This window comes from Apostichopus japonicus, chromosome 4, assembly GCF_037975245.1.
Source record: "Apostichopus japonicus isolate 1M-3 chromosome 4, ASM3797524v1, whole genome shotgun sequence".
NCBI lineage: Eukaryota > Metazoa > Echinodermata > Holothuroidea > Aspidochirotida > Stichopodidae > Apostichopus > Apostichopus japonicus.
The window spans coordinates 22,535,441-22,550,937 of NC_092564.1; the positions used below are offsets into that span (position 1 = coordinate 22,535,441).

Sequence of the window (15,497 nt, forward strand, 5' to 3'; positions counted from 1 at the left end):
CCCGCTTTGCACGTGTACTACCTTTCAGTGAATCAGCAAGGTAAGTATCCCAGACCAGATCCAGGCGTGAAACTGTTGGCAGCTTCGTAGATATATATGGGATGAAGATCTGATGTGCATACTCTTCAAAGGTCTTTAATGCAGCCGGCTTCAGCATCTGGACGATGGCTGCTCCATCAAGCACTTTACAGGTAGTGACAGGAGTCTCTGTCTTGGCGTTGGAGACTTCTTCCAAGCATGTGATGAGATCATTCTTGGTACCAGTGAAGAGGTTTCCACCAGCAGACAGTGCAGGAGGACATGCCTGGTTCTCGTGACGAAAGAACTCCTCAAGGTTTCCATCCCTTGGCAGCTAATGTACAGGCGTGCGAAGAGTTCACGGTCATTCTTGACGGAGGCGAGCTCTTGCTGACCTTTGCTCTGGTTTCTTGGAGTGGAAGTGCTGAACACCTTCAGCTTGTTACGACGAATGGGGTCGTCCAGTGCCTTTGTTCTGTCCAACAGACACTCTCTGGTGAAAGCCTCGAACTGCTCTTGGCCAATCCTCTTGGCATTCATCACGGTCTCCACGGCTGCAGGACCTGCGATGTCCTTTGTGTCCAGTGTGACTAGATCCTGACTGTTCTCCTCGAATGGGTTGCCCATCTCCTCTATGACACCGACGAGAGAGCGAATATCTTTCACAAATGAAGCCTGTACACTTGGCGTCTGATCATGATGACGTGTGTCTGCTGTTTGCCGTCTCCAGTATTGGTTCCAGTCATGGAATTCTTCGATCACCCTAGCAACTTCTGGTCCCGCAACCATCCAGCGACGAAGGGCACTAGGGTTGTCAGTGAGCTTAACTGCGCCACCGTCTCATTTGATGCAGGCATTATTCTGCTCATGTGCCTGGTCAATCGGGATTGAAGAGAACACCATCTGTGTTTTCTGAACTGTGAAATGGCCTTCACTGAATTTCTTGGCTACGTCCCGGTGTTTGGTAGTGAGTTAGGCCATGTCCTTCAGGTGCACTGGTATCCACCTAGCATAGTGGGTATGATCTAGTGCGTGGAACCAGGTGACCAGCTCTGTCAGAGCATCGAGGTACATCATCAACGATCCCTGCCTGAGAGAACGCACATACACTAGAACCAACAGTTCTAGTTCCAGCACAGTTGCCCAATAGCGAAACTGGGGGATGTTGTCTCGTCTCTGGCGACACCAGTCTTCAAATGCAGGAAGGTCCTCTGCATCCCTGGTTTCTCCCAGACAGTAGTGGTTGTAGGCATGGTGTTGCAGGATGTACAGTGCTGCTGCAGTCACTTGATGTGCTCTTCTTGTGCGCAAGACATGAGATGCACGCAGGAATGAGTCTGCTGTCCCGGCTGTCGCAATCTCGGCTTGCACAAGTGTTTGCACCCAACCACTCCCTTGCAGCCAGTCCCCCAGTATTTTCAGTGCCGCCATCTCTATGTGGAGACCACCAAACATCACCATTATGTGGTCTTCACCATAACTCTCTTGCCACTTCCACTGTATCTGCTTGGCCAAAGCAAACAGTGGCTGATCCAAGGTGACCACTGGTGTCCAGGATTCAGGTGTTCTACAGCTTTCTTCGCAACGTCCATTGAATGCCGGATCATGGCCACAGTGTGGCCACTTTCCAGGAGGAGTGGAAGCAGCGACGTGGGGCAGATGACTCTAGCATCTGGTGGCTGTCGGCTGGCATGAAATGCAGCCCAAGATGTGTTTTCATTGTCCACTGTACCAGTGTTGTCTTCCAGGACTTGTTTTGCATTGCCTAGCCATTGGTATTCTTCATCAGTCTGCTGTTTGAAGTCTCCTCTGGCCAATGACACAACTCCAGCAGCTGGGACAGGCGACTTCTTGATGCTGCTAGTGACAGGGGGTACATCAGTATAATAGTGCGGCAAAGGGGAGACAGTCTTGGACCGTGCATCCCCAGATTCTCCAGCAACGACGATGCTCCGATTTATTCCTTCACCAGTGTAAGAAGGATGTTGTATGAGGGAGATAGCGGTACCATGGAAGGAGTCTTTTGATGTTGTTGCACTAGGGTTGTGATCTATGTTGTCTACAGCGGCAGTTGCCTGACATAGATGGATGATGTGGTGCCACGTGTTCGCTTGTGTTTTACGCTGTTGAACTTCAGTATCTGGGCTGAGGTAATTGCTGCAGGGTTAGTGTCTGCCATCTGGTCCTTGATGCTGGGTCCCTCTAGGATCATGCTGACTAGGGCAAGCAGCAACGGTGGCACATCTTGACATCCTCCACGGAATCCTGTGAAGGGCTTGGCTTCTCCAAACATGTGACGGCGAACAATGTGTGCAGCACGGGCAAGATGGACTGCATCACTATCACTGTCCAGCTCGCAGGTTTTGTCAAGAGCAGCACCGAGATCTTCTTCAAATGCCATCAGGATGTCTCTCCCCTTGGTGTGTGCCCGCATGTCAGGAAACTGAGATAGCAGTCTCTGTTTCAGTCGTGTGGAGTGGACTCTTGTGTCGAACTGCACTCCAAGCTGTTCCATTCTGGACTGATAGAGGTGGACAAGATCGGCCAATCTGAATACTGTTGCCGTCTCCTCATCTTGTCTGGTTTTTCCTGCACTAACCCCCCCTAAAAAAACCATCAAATGAAAGCTTATTCTGTCCTCTTTCAAACAAGCTATTTTCCAGGTCTGGGGGTGTTCGGTGTAGGATTTGGGATTTTTTGAAAATCACCGGAAACCGGAACGCAAATCTTGCGCGCTTAACAGGTAAAGGGAGATCGAGAAGCGGCCATGTAATGTAAAGCAGCCATTTTGAAATCCAATATGGCGGCCCATTGGTAAAAATACGCAATGCAGGTTGTTACCATTGGATTCCTTGCCCCAAAAAACATACATTTAGACACCAAAATGAAGTCAATAGCAGCATTTGACCCAGAGATAATCGCAAATGCAGATTTCAAATGGCGGCCATTTTGAAATCCAATATGGCGGACATAAAGAGAGAATTCCCAGTGGCCCAATATCTTAAAATGTTTGCAATATGTTAATGTTCATGTGTGCAAAATTTGGTGCTTGTATCACAAAATGCACAATAGGTTTGCTATGCTGCTACACTAATTGGCATGAAACTACTGTAAATATTGTAAACCATGAAAGTTTTTATCAATTTATTTGCAATTCAAACAGTTAAATACAAAATTTTAACACTCCTGGCAACTATTTCCTATCTGAAAACTTTTGCCACTCTTTCAGTATTACCATGCTTCAGCATTTTCAAGATAAAAAATTTACAATTCACCAACTCTGTGCCACTCAACTAGCCAACAATAGTAACTGTTGCAGGAGAACCAGGGCTGACTGAGATAGAACACCCCCTGATAACTGTACTCATTTGTAGACCGTCTGCTGATCACAGCACTCATTTGTAGACTATCTGCTGATTACTGTAGTTATTTGTAAACTCTCTGCTGATTACTGCATTTTTTGTAGACCGTCTATTGATCACTTCACTCATTTTATGGGACTGAGTTCTACAGGCAGTCCAGTGGTCTCAGACTATTATATTTCTTCTCAAACAACCAAAATTATCCTTGCAGATTTCCTAACTACAACCATTTTAATTGATATGATTAACACACAGTGTTACACTCCATGAAACCATGATTATGTAAACAAAGAACTTGAAAGTTGAAACAATGTTTGAAGAGAATCCAGACTGAAAGAAGAACAACCAACCAGCTTTCTCAAGATTAAGCCCTGCCTTAGTTACTGTTGAAGTAGTCAATGATTGTAGGATTTTATTGTTCTGACCTATAAGATCTAGGTCAATATTTACAAACTCACGTAAGCATTAGGTTGAAGAGCATTTGTAATGAGACAGACCATCATGTTTGGAGCAATGTCTTCTTTACCTGGAAAATCTTGGACCCACCTGAGAGAAAGATGGAAGAGAAAAATGAACTCCATAATTAAAGCAATAGTGAGATGTGATCACTTCTGGCTACCTTAAGTTTAATTGCATTAAGAGGACAGAGCAATACTGAGATGTGATCACTTCTGGCTACCTTAAAGTTTAATTGCATAAAGAGGACAGAGCAGTACTGAGATGTGATCACTTCTGGCTACCTTAAAGTTCAATTGCATTAAGAGGACAGAGCAGTAATGACAGGTGATCACTTCTGGCTACCTTAAGTTTTATTGCATAAAGATGACAGAGCAGTAATGACAGGTGATCACTTCTGGCTACCTTAAAGTTTAATTGCATTAAGAGGACAGAGCAGTACTGAGATGTGATCACTTCTGGCTACCTTAAAGTTCAATTGCATTAAGAGGACAGAGCAGTAATGACAGGTGATCACTTCTGGCTACCTTAAGTTTAATTGCATAGAGAGGACAGAGCAGTACTGAGATGTGATCACTTCTGGCTATCTTAAGTTGAAGATGATAGTGCAACAATTTTTTTCACTCATGACCACCTATCATTCAGTTTATTAGTTCTAAGCCATCTGTGGCATTCTGAAAGTTCTCTTTGTGAAGAGAACTGTTTCAAATTAACATAATCAGAACTTGTAGCAAATACTTCCCATATTTACTTTCTCATAATTACTGTACTTTCACCTTACATGTCTTTGGGCTTTTGAATTAGCCACAATAGTATATATCATGGAACTACATTGTCAAACATAGAAATGAAAGCCAATATAAATTAATCATCTTTGCTCACAAATAAACTGTTCCGCAGAAGCGGGCATCTTACCATACTTGTAACAGCTTTGCAATTTTCAATCTCAGCTTGTCTTGTGAATCCGGCAGTTCCATTAGCATTTCTGCAGTAAGAATATACAAAGAAGGATATCGGCATCTACCCTGGAATAATTGAAACAGTTCACACAAAAACCTTCTATACGATTAATGCCCACTTCAAGCTGCATTGCAATTGAATATGTTACAATTTGGTGCCACAGTAAAGATAAGGTACCTGAAAACCTGTTACTGGACTTCGACCAAAAGAGCATGTGCTGCAATTGAAATATCTATACACATAATTTGTGGGACACAAAATTTTCTGTATTGAATCAAATGTTTAATAACTCACTGACATTAGAAGCAGACAAATGACTGCACCAAAGAGACCTTTTGATTCAAATGAGGATTAGGGTTATGCAATTATATATGAATATATCATGTCTTGGCCAATATGTTGCAATGAGAACATCTATACACTAAATTTGTGGGACACAAAATTTTCTGTATTGAATCAAATGTTTAATAACTCACTGACATTAGAAGCAGACAAATGACTGCCCCAAAGAGACCTTTTGATTCAAATGACAATTAGGCAGTTATATATATGAATATATCATGTCTTGGCCAATGTGTTGCAATGAGAACATCTATACACTAAATTTGTGGGACACAAAATTTTCTGTATTGAATCAATGTTTAATAACTCACTGACATTAGAAGCAGACAAATGACTGCACCAAAGAGACCTTTTGATTCAAATGAGGATTAGGGTTATGCAATTATATATATGAATATATCATGTCTTGGCCAATGTGTTGCAATGAGAACATCTGTACAGTACACTAAATTTGTGGAACACAAAATTTTCTGTATTGAATCAATGTTTAATAACTCACTGACATTAGAAGCAGACAAATGACTGCACCAAAGAGACCTTTTGATTCAAATGAGGATTAGGGTTATGCAATTATATATGAATATATCATGTCTTGGCCAATATGTTGCAATGAGAACATCTGTACACTAAATTTGTGGGACAACATTTTCTGTATTGAATCAATGTTTAATAACTCACTGACATAAGAAGCAGACAAATGACTGCACCAAAGAGACCTTTTGATTCAAATGAGGATTATGCAATTATATATGAATATATCATGTCTTGGCCAATGTGATGCAATGTTAGAGGCCATTGCAAAATCCAACTTATAAGTCTCAACTGTTTGCTGATGAATTTCGGAAAACAAACTTCTGAAGTAGATTCAATGTGTTTTATTCTAAATGCACTCTGACCAGGCGGATAATGGAGAAAAGCTGTCGCAATCGAAAGAAAGAAGTTTATTTTCTGTGGCCCTTATGAAGCGAACGGTTTGCCGTAAAATCACTGTGACTGCCCATGTGAGCATGTTCATTACCCAAATGTAAACAAAATAGTCTACACATGTGGCCCAATCGAGATTATTATGCAGTCCTATACTCTTATCATATGATAAAAGTGGATATCCACTTTTTACAATTCCATGGGAGAAACGTCTGAATACACCTGTTTATTCATTGCAATGCAAGGCAATGTCACAATTTTGCAAGTTACATCGGTAAGACCGAGAAAGATACAAGAGCAGGGACCTAAGACAGGCTAGCCACAAAAGTAAAAGTAGGTCTAACGGTCGAAAAACAAAAAAAGAGATTTGACTGGCGCATGATCTGTTGGGCGGGGCTTGCAAATTTTGATTGAAGTTTGTAGAATCTACAGACTTGTTAATAAATCTGGCCAATTTTATTCAGCTTAAAATTGTTAATGACAAATAACTCAATATAAATAATGAATATTGATATAAAAATTGCATAGAACAGTGTCATTTTTCACTGAACTTTTAGTGCAGTAAGCTGGAAAGGTCGAGGTTTGAATTTGTCAAACACTTACTGAGACTTTAACATACAGTATATCCTATTTCCAATTCAGTGGCAAACCGAGTATCTCTCCAGTCACCCACTCCCCTTATGAAAATAAATGATATATATCTCTACACCCTAATACCAACAAAACTTACCGTGCAAATGGTTTGCACATTCAACCATTTTCTCAGTGACAATGGATTTTTCTTGGTCCATATATGCTGCCATGACAACCAAAGTAGCTTCCAAGCAGGAATAAACATCTTCTTCTTCTATCTGGGGAGAACAGAACTTTATTTATACTTATTTTTATGAATATAAACATTTTAAAGTCTGCTCCTTTACATGACCTTGACGGCATGCAGTGTATAAACACTGCATGCAGCCACACTGCCTATATTTAGTTATTATGTAGATCAACATATGCCATACTAACAATCTGTGTTTGAATACCTTCTGCTACATGCCATGATACAAAGCATTGTCAAAATTATGAGAAATGAGATGAGCTGTAGATGTCGTGTGACTTTCTTCAGTGAAACTGTGGCAGCAAGCAGAAACTCACTATGCAAATATGTAACATATTGACTGAACCATCTACACAAGCTTGAAATTAGGAATTTAATGTGGCCTAGAGTTTAATTGCAGGAATGTTGATCACGCAGATAGAATTGCTACATGTCAAAAAACAGAATGTCTGAATGCAGTATGCTACAGAAACTTTTCATTATGTAGTTAATCATTGTATGGTTATTGTGAGCTACTATACTAGTTAAACATTGTATGCTTATTGTGAGAGCTACTAAACTACGGCTATTTTATTACATCTTCTTACATTAATTTAACAGATCTTGTGCTGATATTATCCAGCACAAGCCAAAAAGTACTGTTTATCAAACTTTGTTTATCTGAAGAAAACAGAATCCCTGATATAACTGTTGTCAAGAGATTCTCCATCTGTGAAGCAAGATGCGGACAAACAATACTACCTGATTGATGTTCTCTTCATCCTCCAGGAGAGACGGTGTAAGATGCTCCCTCAGGTCACTTAAGATACCAAATAGCCCAGACCACAGACTCTCATGTTGCTTTCTTGAGAAACTTTGAACGACATCATCAAAATTGAAGTCGTCTGTCTTGTTTTTCTGCACATGAGAAAGATGATCCTGACATGTTTAAAGGTAACAGAGTTTATGAGAGGAACAAAGTACACAGGGAAGTGAGTGAGAAAGAATCACTTGACCTCTAGACTGTACTTCCTGTTAGCAAGATTAATTATCTAGTCTATGCATAAATCCAATGATTAAAAAGGAAGACAAAAAATATTCTGAGAAAATTTAGTCTTCAATCATTGAGTGTGGAAAGCCTTAAAGATGATATATTAATCTGGAGTTGGCTACTGTACTTATAATAGTATATTTGGAACGCTGTTTCATTAAACAGAAATCTTGGTGAAGACTAAAATGGTAAGCCCTACAAACATACAGTAGAGTACAGTAAGTGAAAACATGGACAGACATTTAAAGCTATAGATGTGAAATGCCCCAGACTATTGTGGTGTTGTCCCCTTTACAGACCAGGAATGAAATCATATCATTCTTTTTCTCTGATTTTTCTGTTTTTTGCTAAGCACTTTGACTGGTGTTGCCAGAAGTGCTATTTAATTACAATTCACTAATTATAAACTGTTTCATGAGCTATCAATATGGAGTTGTTTAAGATTTGGCTTTAAGGTCCCTTTCTCTACTCTCTGATATCAGTTGCAAACTTCTCCAAGAGCATATTGTGAGGCTGTTCAAACTATTCAGCCAATAATGAATGACCACCAATCAAGCAGATATTTACATTTATTAAATTAAGCAACTTTCGGAGTTTTACTCAATATAAGATAACCATTGATCAAACTAGTGTAATATTGTGACGAGCCCGGCTCCTCCGATAGTAAAACTATATCAGACTCGCGATAGAAAGGTACTGGGGTTATCTTGATGCCGTATTTCTGCTTCTTCAGGAGATGTCTCGAACGGAAGAAAACAATGAGTTCACAGAAAAACAAGATCGGATTTGATTAGTGATTCGGTATAATTTCTTCTCTGTCGATTCTCTTTACAAATAAAACTAAATTACAATGATTTGACTTGACTTGACTTCGTCAATTAAACAATTAGAAGGAGTGATGAAATGGTAACGAAGCAATGACGAAGCGACGAACTGATGACGGAGTGATAAATTTCTGACGGAGTAAATAAACTTTCGGCCCCATGCCCTTTTATACCTTACTTCTATAAAATCCCTCTGCGCACAATCAGTAGGCAGCCAATAACATGACCATCCTGTATTAACTTAACGATATAAAAATAAGTGCGCTGGCACTGATCTGCCCTGATTGGTTGGGAGTTTGGAAGTCCCTCCCCTTTCTATGGAAACTTCCATACCACGTGAGAGAACCTTCTCGAATGTTCCACAGACATAATGGAATCTATTTTGGGAAAAGGCCCTGTACCAAGATTCAATAAGATAGTTAAAAACTTCTCGTGGGAAAACTGAATCCATGACCTAGATAAATACATAAGAGGCCTGTAAGGTATCTCGATGGAGTTTTTCGGTAACATCAAAGAGATGGTATTACTATTTCATAACACTAGGAGTACATTCTACTTATTCATAAGCCTACAAATACTCGAGCATTACACTCCAGAGAAGATTGTACACACGAATCAAAGCAACTAGCAACATGTGGCGATAAATAGCAACATCCATGTAATGTATCTTCTCCTTATTGGAGTTCCTTTGGCCATCTCACAAACATATATCCTACTCTACATGTTTCCACTGCAAGACAACCAAAATGTCAGCAGGACAACCAAAAATTGGTTAGCTGGTTGTCTTGGGGACAACCACTTGAAATTTCATTAAATTTATACACTAAAAACTTTCCACTAAATGGTTAATGAGCAATTGTTTCAGTTAGCTCTGAACAGTTCGTCGCCCAGAAACTTTTCAATCACTAGTTTTTATAACAGATAATAAGCTAATATTCAACTTCTATTTCATTATTTAAAATTTGATTTGCCTGACCAAGTTAATAAACTCCATTGCTGTATTGACCAGCATTAAGAAATACATATGCAAAATCAGCTCAAAAAGACTGATTTAAGTTAGAGCGATATAAGGCTTCAACTTCAGGCTAGCTACTCACTTAATATGTTAACTTGTTAAAGTTAAGTAATTGCTACTTTAACAAGACATTTTCATCTTCTACTATTTGATCTTCAACAGGACATTTTCACATGTTTATTGTATTGTTTTTAATGCATAGTCATGCCTGATTGAAGCCTTCTCATGTTTAATAGTATCTGATAGATTTAAACATTTTTCAATGATCAAAGTTACTCACATGCTTTTTGACAATCTGACAAAGATGTTGATAATCTTTCCCTGCTGTACAAGTCAAAATGGCTTCCCTGTAGTCATTTGATTTAGAGGTTGCTACCTTCATTTTCCTGAAGAAAGAGGGAGAGAGAGAGAAAAAGCGAGAGAAGATAAGGTGTGCTGCATTATGCATACCTACTGTATACTGTACAGTAGTTGTATCCCACATAGTTTATGTGCAGTTCTATGCTGCGGAAATTGATTACACATTGATTGTACACTTCTATATTTACTAATTTACTACTTTAAGGGCTCGACAGTGTTCAGCAATACTTGCTTCCTGCTCATTGGCTGCATTGAAACATTCATGAATTATAAAGTAGGCTACTGGAAATTTATATACAAAGAGGCCACCAATAAAACACAGGTCTGTTTTTTTTTCAGGCAAAATACTCACTAATAAGTGAATATATGTGCATGAGAAATTGTACATACACTTAGTAGTTTTTACTGACATAGTAGTAGGGCTGTGAGTTTTCGTTTAAAGACCTAAATGTTTAAATGGCCGATTTTTCGTTCGTCTAAACGTTTAAACGTTCGCGAAAATCGCGGGAAATGGTTTTAGTACCGAAATCGGTCTTTTCTGACCGAATTTCGGTACTATTTTTTATTTTAAGAAAACCGAAATGTGAATTGCAAATACTGGAAAAAAACAAAGTTAAAGCTTCCATCCATCATTTTTTGACTTTGGTTTCTCCTATTTACTGTTTTTTTTGCAATATGAAAGTAAATTCCAACAAGAGAAAGCTTTTCTGCTAGACGACATTGTCAGCTACGATCGGCACACGCCATATACCAGTGCTGAGTGATGGAAGCTAGGCCTAACATTAGGCTATGCAGTTTCTTATATGCGTGAATCAGTTTAGTGACCTTGTAGTATTGAACTGACCTTGGTGGCCAACGTTTAGTTGTGACAAGTACACACTCAAATGACAATATGCAGTTCAAATAAATTGTTATATCCAATGTGTTTGTCCTCTTTGTGATGTTTTCATTATTTTACTTCAATTTAACAGTACAAGAGGATATGGAAAATCTTTTCAAACACATTGCGCACAGTTCGTGTCCAAAAAATGATTGTTAAAACTTGAAAGGTAAATTGCGCAATCCACAATACCATACGACATGTACAGCCACGCACGCAGCTGGCCCAGAACACAGTCCTAGCAGTGAGAAAACATTTGAACATGGCTCGTTAGTTGAACAATAAAAATGCAAAAAGTAACATTCGACCAATCACAGTCTATTATTCACAGACACACCTGGCGTCAGGGTTGAGCCAAGGAATACTAAAGGAGTAAAAATGTTGCATATATGGCTGGAAATTACAGATGTTGCCGTTGGAAATCTTTTCTTTGTGCGCTAATAGATTTTATTTTCTTTGTAAGTTTCCTTTCACTATTTCTTCTGTTGGTTGTTCGCTTACGTTGATGTACACATGTTTCGAACTTTAACGTGAACTTTGACATTTGCTGACCAAATCTCCACTTTTGCCAGCGATATTTTTTCAACTTGTCCGTAAAGTATAGACGGTAGATTCTCTTCACTCCTTGGAGAGAATTTTTTTTAACGCCAAGACACCACCCGCGAACATGGCTAGAGCCTTGTGCAATTTGGTACTTTCGAACACTTTGTCAGCCACTACTGAATTTATTGGACCAATCATATTATAAAGCAATTTTTTACAATCTCCAATTGATACATTTCCTTTGATCATGTATTTGAACAACTATTACCAAGTCGAGAATTCGACCCGGTATTGTCTGGTGGGAGAGTTCAACATGATGGACAGGGATTGTAATCATTTCGATCGAACATGCATTGACTGGATTATCTGCGCCGCCGCTGTCGGCTCGATATAAAGTACACTTGTGCCGCGAAATCAGGAAGTTTTCACAAAAGAATAACAGCGTTGCAGAGCGCAAGCTATTCGTGCCCGTATTAAAAAATCTGTTAGGGCCGATTATTATCGGTAAGTGTTACAAAAAGCTTAGAGCAAGCAGTGTGCACGCCTTTAAAGCCGGTAGAAAATCTATTAGCACCAGTGCACCACGTAATCTGTTATTCATACATCAGAAATGTAGTGAATACAAGCCATTCATATCGCCGGATACAATGGGGGGGGGGGAACAATAGTAGGATTACGTTCGCGGTTTATGATTCGACTGATTGTAAGTTGTGTTGTTATTTCGCGGTTTTATTAAACGTTTAAACGATGTATTGTTCGTTTACACGTTTAAACGTGTAAACGGCACAGCGACCACAAATGTCGTCATGATAAGACTTCAGAGCATTACATGCCAATACAACAGTGCTAGTTGCTACCTTGCGAGATGACATACAGTACAAATGGCTCCTAGCCTTCCTAAGTTCCTAGAATCCTAGACCTATATTTACACAATAGTTTGAATAAATTATATATAGGACCAGGCTGATCTTAAACTTGGTCAGGTAAATCACCTTGCATGAGCTCAGTTTAATTAATGATTAGGCCTAGACTATGCCATCACAGTATCCTACCCCTAACCTACCCAACAATTCGTCTGAACTGGACAGGCTAGTCTTGGCTCCGGTACCACTACCCTAGAACTAGACCACTGGCCTACTACGAGTACTACACTAGTAGTAGGATGGTGACTTCGAAGTTCGGCCACTTAAGACTTAAAACACCCCAAAACTAAATCTTCTGGTATAAATCATTTGAAAATATACTTCATATGGTGGGAGAATTTTGTTATAGTACGATACACGGCCAAACTTTCTTTCCTGCAAACTGTTTTCACGTTGTTTTCCAAGAAGATTCTTCGTGATTGTGGAACTGGTATTTCTTGCTAGAGTATTGCGAAGTTCGGACACGCAACCCACAGTGTGGCGCTGGTGATAAAATTGGTGGCGCAGTTGCTTTTTCAGTAATATAACAGACTTCATAGATCTCCGTCATTTTATTGACTAATATGTAAGTAATTTCTTGCACACGGGACATTTTGGAGAGAAAATAACTGTAGCTTCGTACTTTTTGGTGAAATTTGGCTCTTCCTGTAGGTTTTCATGGTGAAAATCGTGCATTTCTTAGGGTGCCCGAACTTCGCAGTATGCCGAACTTCGCAATACTGACTATACTAGTCTTAGTTAGGCTATGCCTAGCTAAGAAAATAGCCTAGCCTTTGCAAAAAGCCTAAATACAATTTAGGCCTAGACACTTCATCATGATCTAGGGCTAGGCCCATACTCCATAGACTACAGTAACTTAACTTAGGCTAGTATAGTTAGGACAGCACCAAACTAAATGGAAGAATCCAATATAGGCCTAGGCCTATGTGTTATGGAACTTGACCCACAATTTATTCTACTTTGAAGAATCCAATCCATTACACAACGCTATTTATTTTCGTATGTCTAGTCTACATACTGTACTTTTCCATTGAGGCTACGAGACACGGTTGACGTTTGGTTAGCCTACTGGCTACAGTACTTTTACTGCTACAGTACAGGTTATGAATGAGTAAGTTAGGCTAGGCCATAGAAATTGAACTAGGCCCAAAGAACTAAGATATAAATAAGGCGGCTGTAGGCCTGCGACGATATAGCCTAGGCATAGGACAGTTAACCTTGTCCTGTTGTTTCAAAATAGATAGTAGAACAGCAGCATGCATGTATTTTACCTCGCTTATGTCACATACAGAAATGGATATATAGTGCAAGGGAACGGTTTTGGATCAGTTAACTTCTTTGATTCATAAAATCGCGCCAGAGTTCGTAATACAGTTGATTGACCCGGAATTGGAAACATAGATAAACAAAACATGCTATGGGACGCCAGATTTGGAAAAAATCAACAAGATAATCACACGAGAAAAGTAATGCTGTTGAGGAACATTAAATTAACATTAAAATGTGATCTACTTCCTGGATCAAAGGTTTAGCCAATCAACTTAAGAAGGTTATATTCAATCAAATATCTCGAGGTATATCGGGTTTTCAAAGTAGAGAGCGACAGCCCCCCCCCCCCCTTTGAGGATATTTTTTGTATGTTTTTATGATATCGCTAGTTATTTCAAGCTTAGATGCAACTTACAAGGCTTGGAAAAGGCTATTTCCAGCGATCTGGCAGGAATTCAGCCAAAATTTTCTTGTACGCGTAGCGCCATATTCTGGCGCTACGCTTAGATAGTTTTCAATGCAGAAACTGCGGCTAGGCTCATAGTTTGCCTACAGATTCGCCCCTCCCTTGGCAAATTCCTGGCTACGCGTCTGGAGAGCGATATGTTCCTTTTGTAAGTGTTACGACGTAGGCTACATTGTATGCCACGGGAATATTCTTTCAGAAATTTGTATACATTCAGTCGTTCAGCTTATTGTCTCATGCCAGTTGTTAAGTACGTCTAGAATGACCGACTACACTTGTTTAGAAGCTCATTGCCATTTAGCTTTTTTCAGTTAAGCATTTAGAAAAGTAGGCTTTATGAGTGACTGATTTGATTGACTGATTAAAGGGTGTGAAGACTCGCGCACAAAGTAACGTCTCATGCCGGTAATCTGACCTAGTTTCGAATGAGGTGTAACAGAAGTGTTAGGCACAAGCATCGATCCCAGAAAATACACACAGCTTAATTGCCACCGTCGGTAATTAGACACTAGTGTTGTGCACAGTCTACAGTCAATACATACAGCTATACGGTCAATACTCACAACGCAGTGTACATAGCAGCGATCGGACATCTCAGGTCTAGATAAAAGATAACAAGGTATCACGTTTCATTACTGTCTGCATTTTGTAGCGACAAGAAGAAAACTTCACTTGCAAGCAACGGAAAGTTATAACTTTCCGTTGCTACTTTTTCAGTGCGCGGCATGCGGTTTGGGGCGAGTCTTCAATGCCTTTAACGTTATAGATCATAGGTATTGAACACAAAATTCTAGCATCCTGAAAGTTTTCTTGACATTAGTCCCAAATATTTCGATGACAACTAAGACTCGATGATATTTTCAATCGGTAAAGAAATATGAGCTGTTTGGCGACCCCAGACTAGATTTCACTGGAACACTATATGGCAAACTGAGAGAGGCGATTCTACGGTGCCACGCTGGCAAAGACCGGCATGGCTGAATTTAGGGGGTGTTATAATCTAGAGGAATGTGGCTTGCCGGGTCTGGACCCGGACTGATGGCATTAAGTCCTGTCTTACATGCTTCAAACCGTCTTTCTACCGACGCAGGCACATGGTCAATTTAATGCAGTTCCCAGTACGCACAAGTTGGCCTGGGACTCGGAAGCCATGAATAGTTGATGGGACGTTATAGATACACCGGTTTAGTATGATATTTATCTGCACGGTACGTAACACTGTAGCGCATTTTTGAAGAATCACTGGACGACACCATCATGATGCACTCACTGCGTAGCATTTCTACTATGCGTGACAATGCA

General features: G+C 39.9%; 1 protein-coding gene across 1 annotated transcript in view; it reads right to left on the reverse strand.

The window, feature by feature from the left end:
* The window catches only part of LOC139966824 (condensin-2 complex subunit G2-like), a 43,406-nt gene extending 29,517 nt beyond the window's left edge, over positions 1 to 13,889 (reverse strand). The window contains exons 1-6 of the mRNA XM_071970203.1: positions 13,732 to 13,889; positions 10,035 to 10,140; positions 7,627 to 7,782; positions 6,793 to 6,913; positions 4,752 to 4,821; positions 3,839 to 3,926 (exon numbers count right to left, since the gene is read on the reverse strand). Coding sequence (XP_071826304.1) covers positions 3,839 to 3,926; positions 4,752 to 4,821; positions 6,793 to 6,913; positions 7,627 to 7,782; positions 10,035 to 10,136 — 537 coding nt within the window. The 5' untranslated portion in view covers positions 10,137 to 10,140; positions 13,732 to 13,889. The remainder of the gene's footprint in view (positions 1 to 3,838; positions 3,927 to 4,751; positions 4,822 to 6,792; positions 6,914 to 7,626; positions 7,783 to 10,034; positions 10,141 to 13,731) is intronic.
* Positions 13,890 to 15,497: the final 1,608 nt, after the last annotated feature.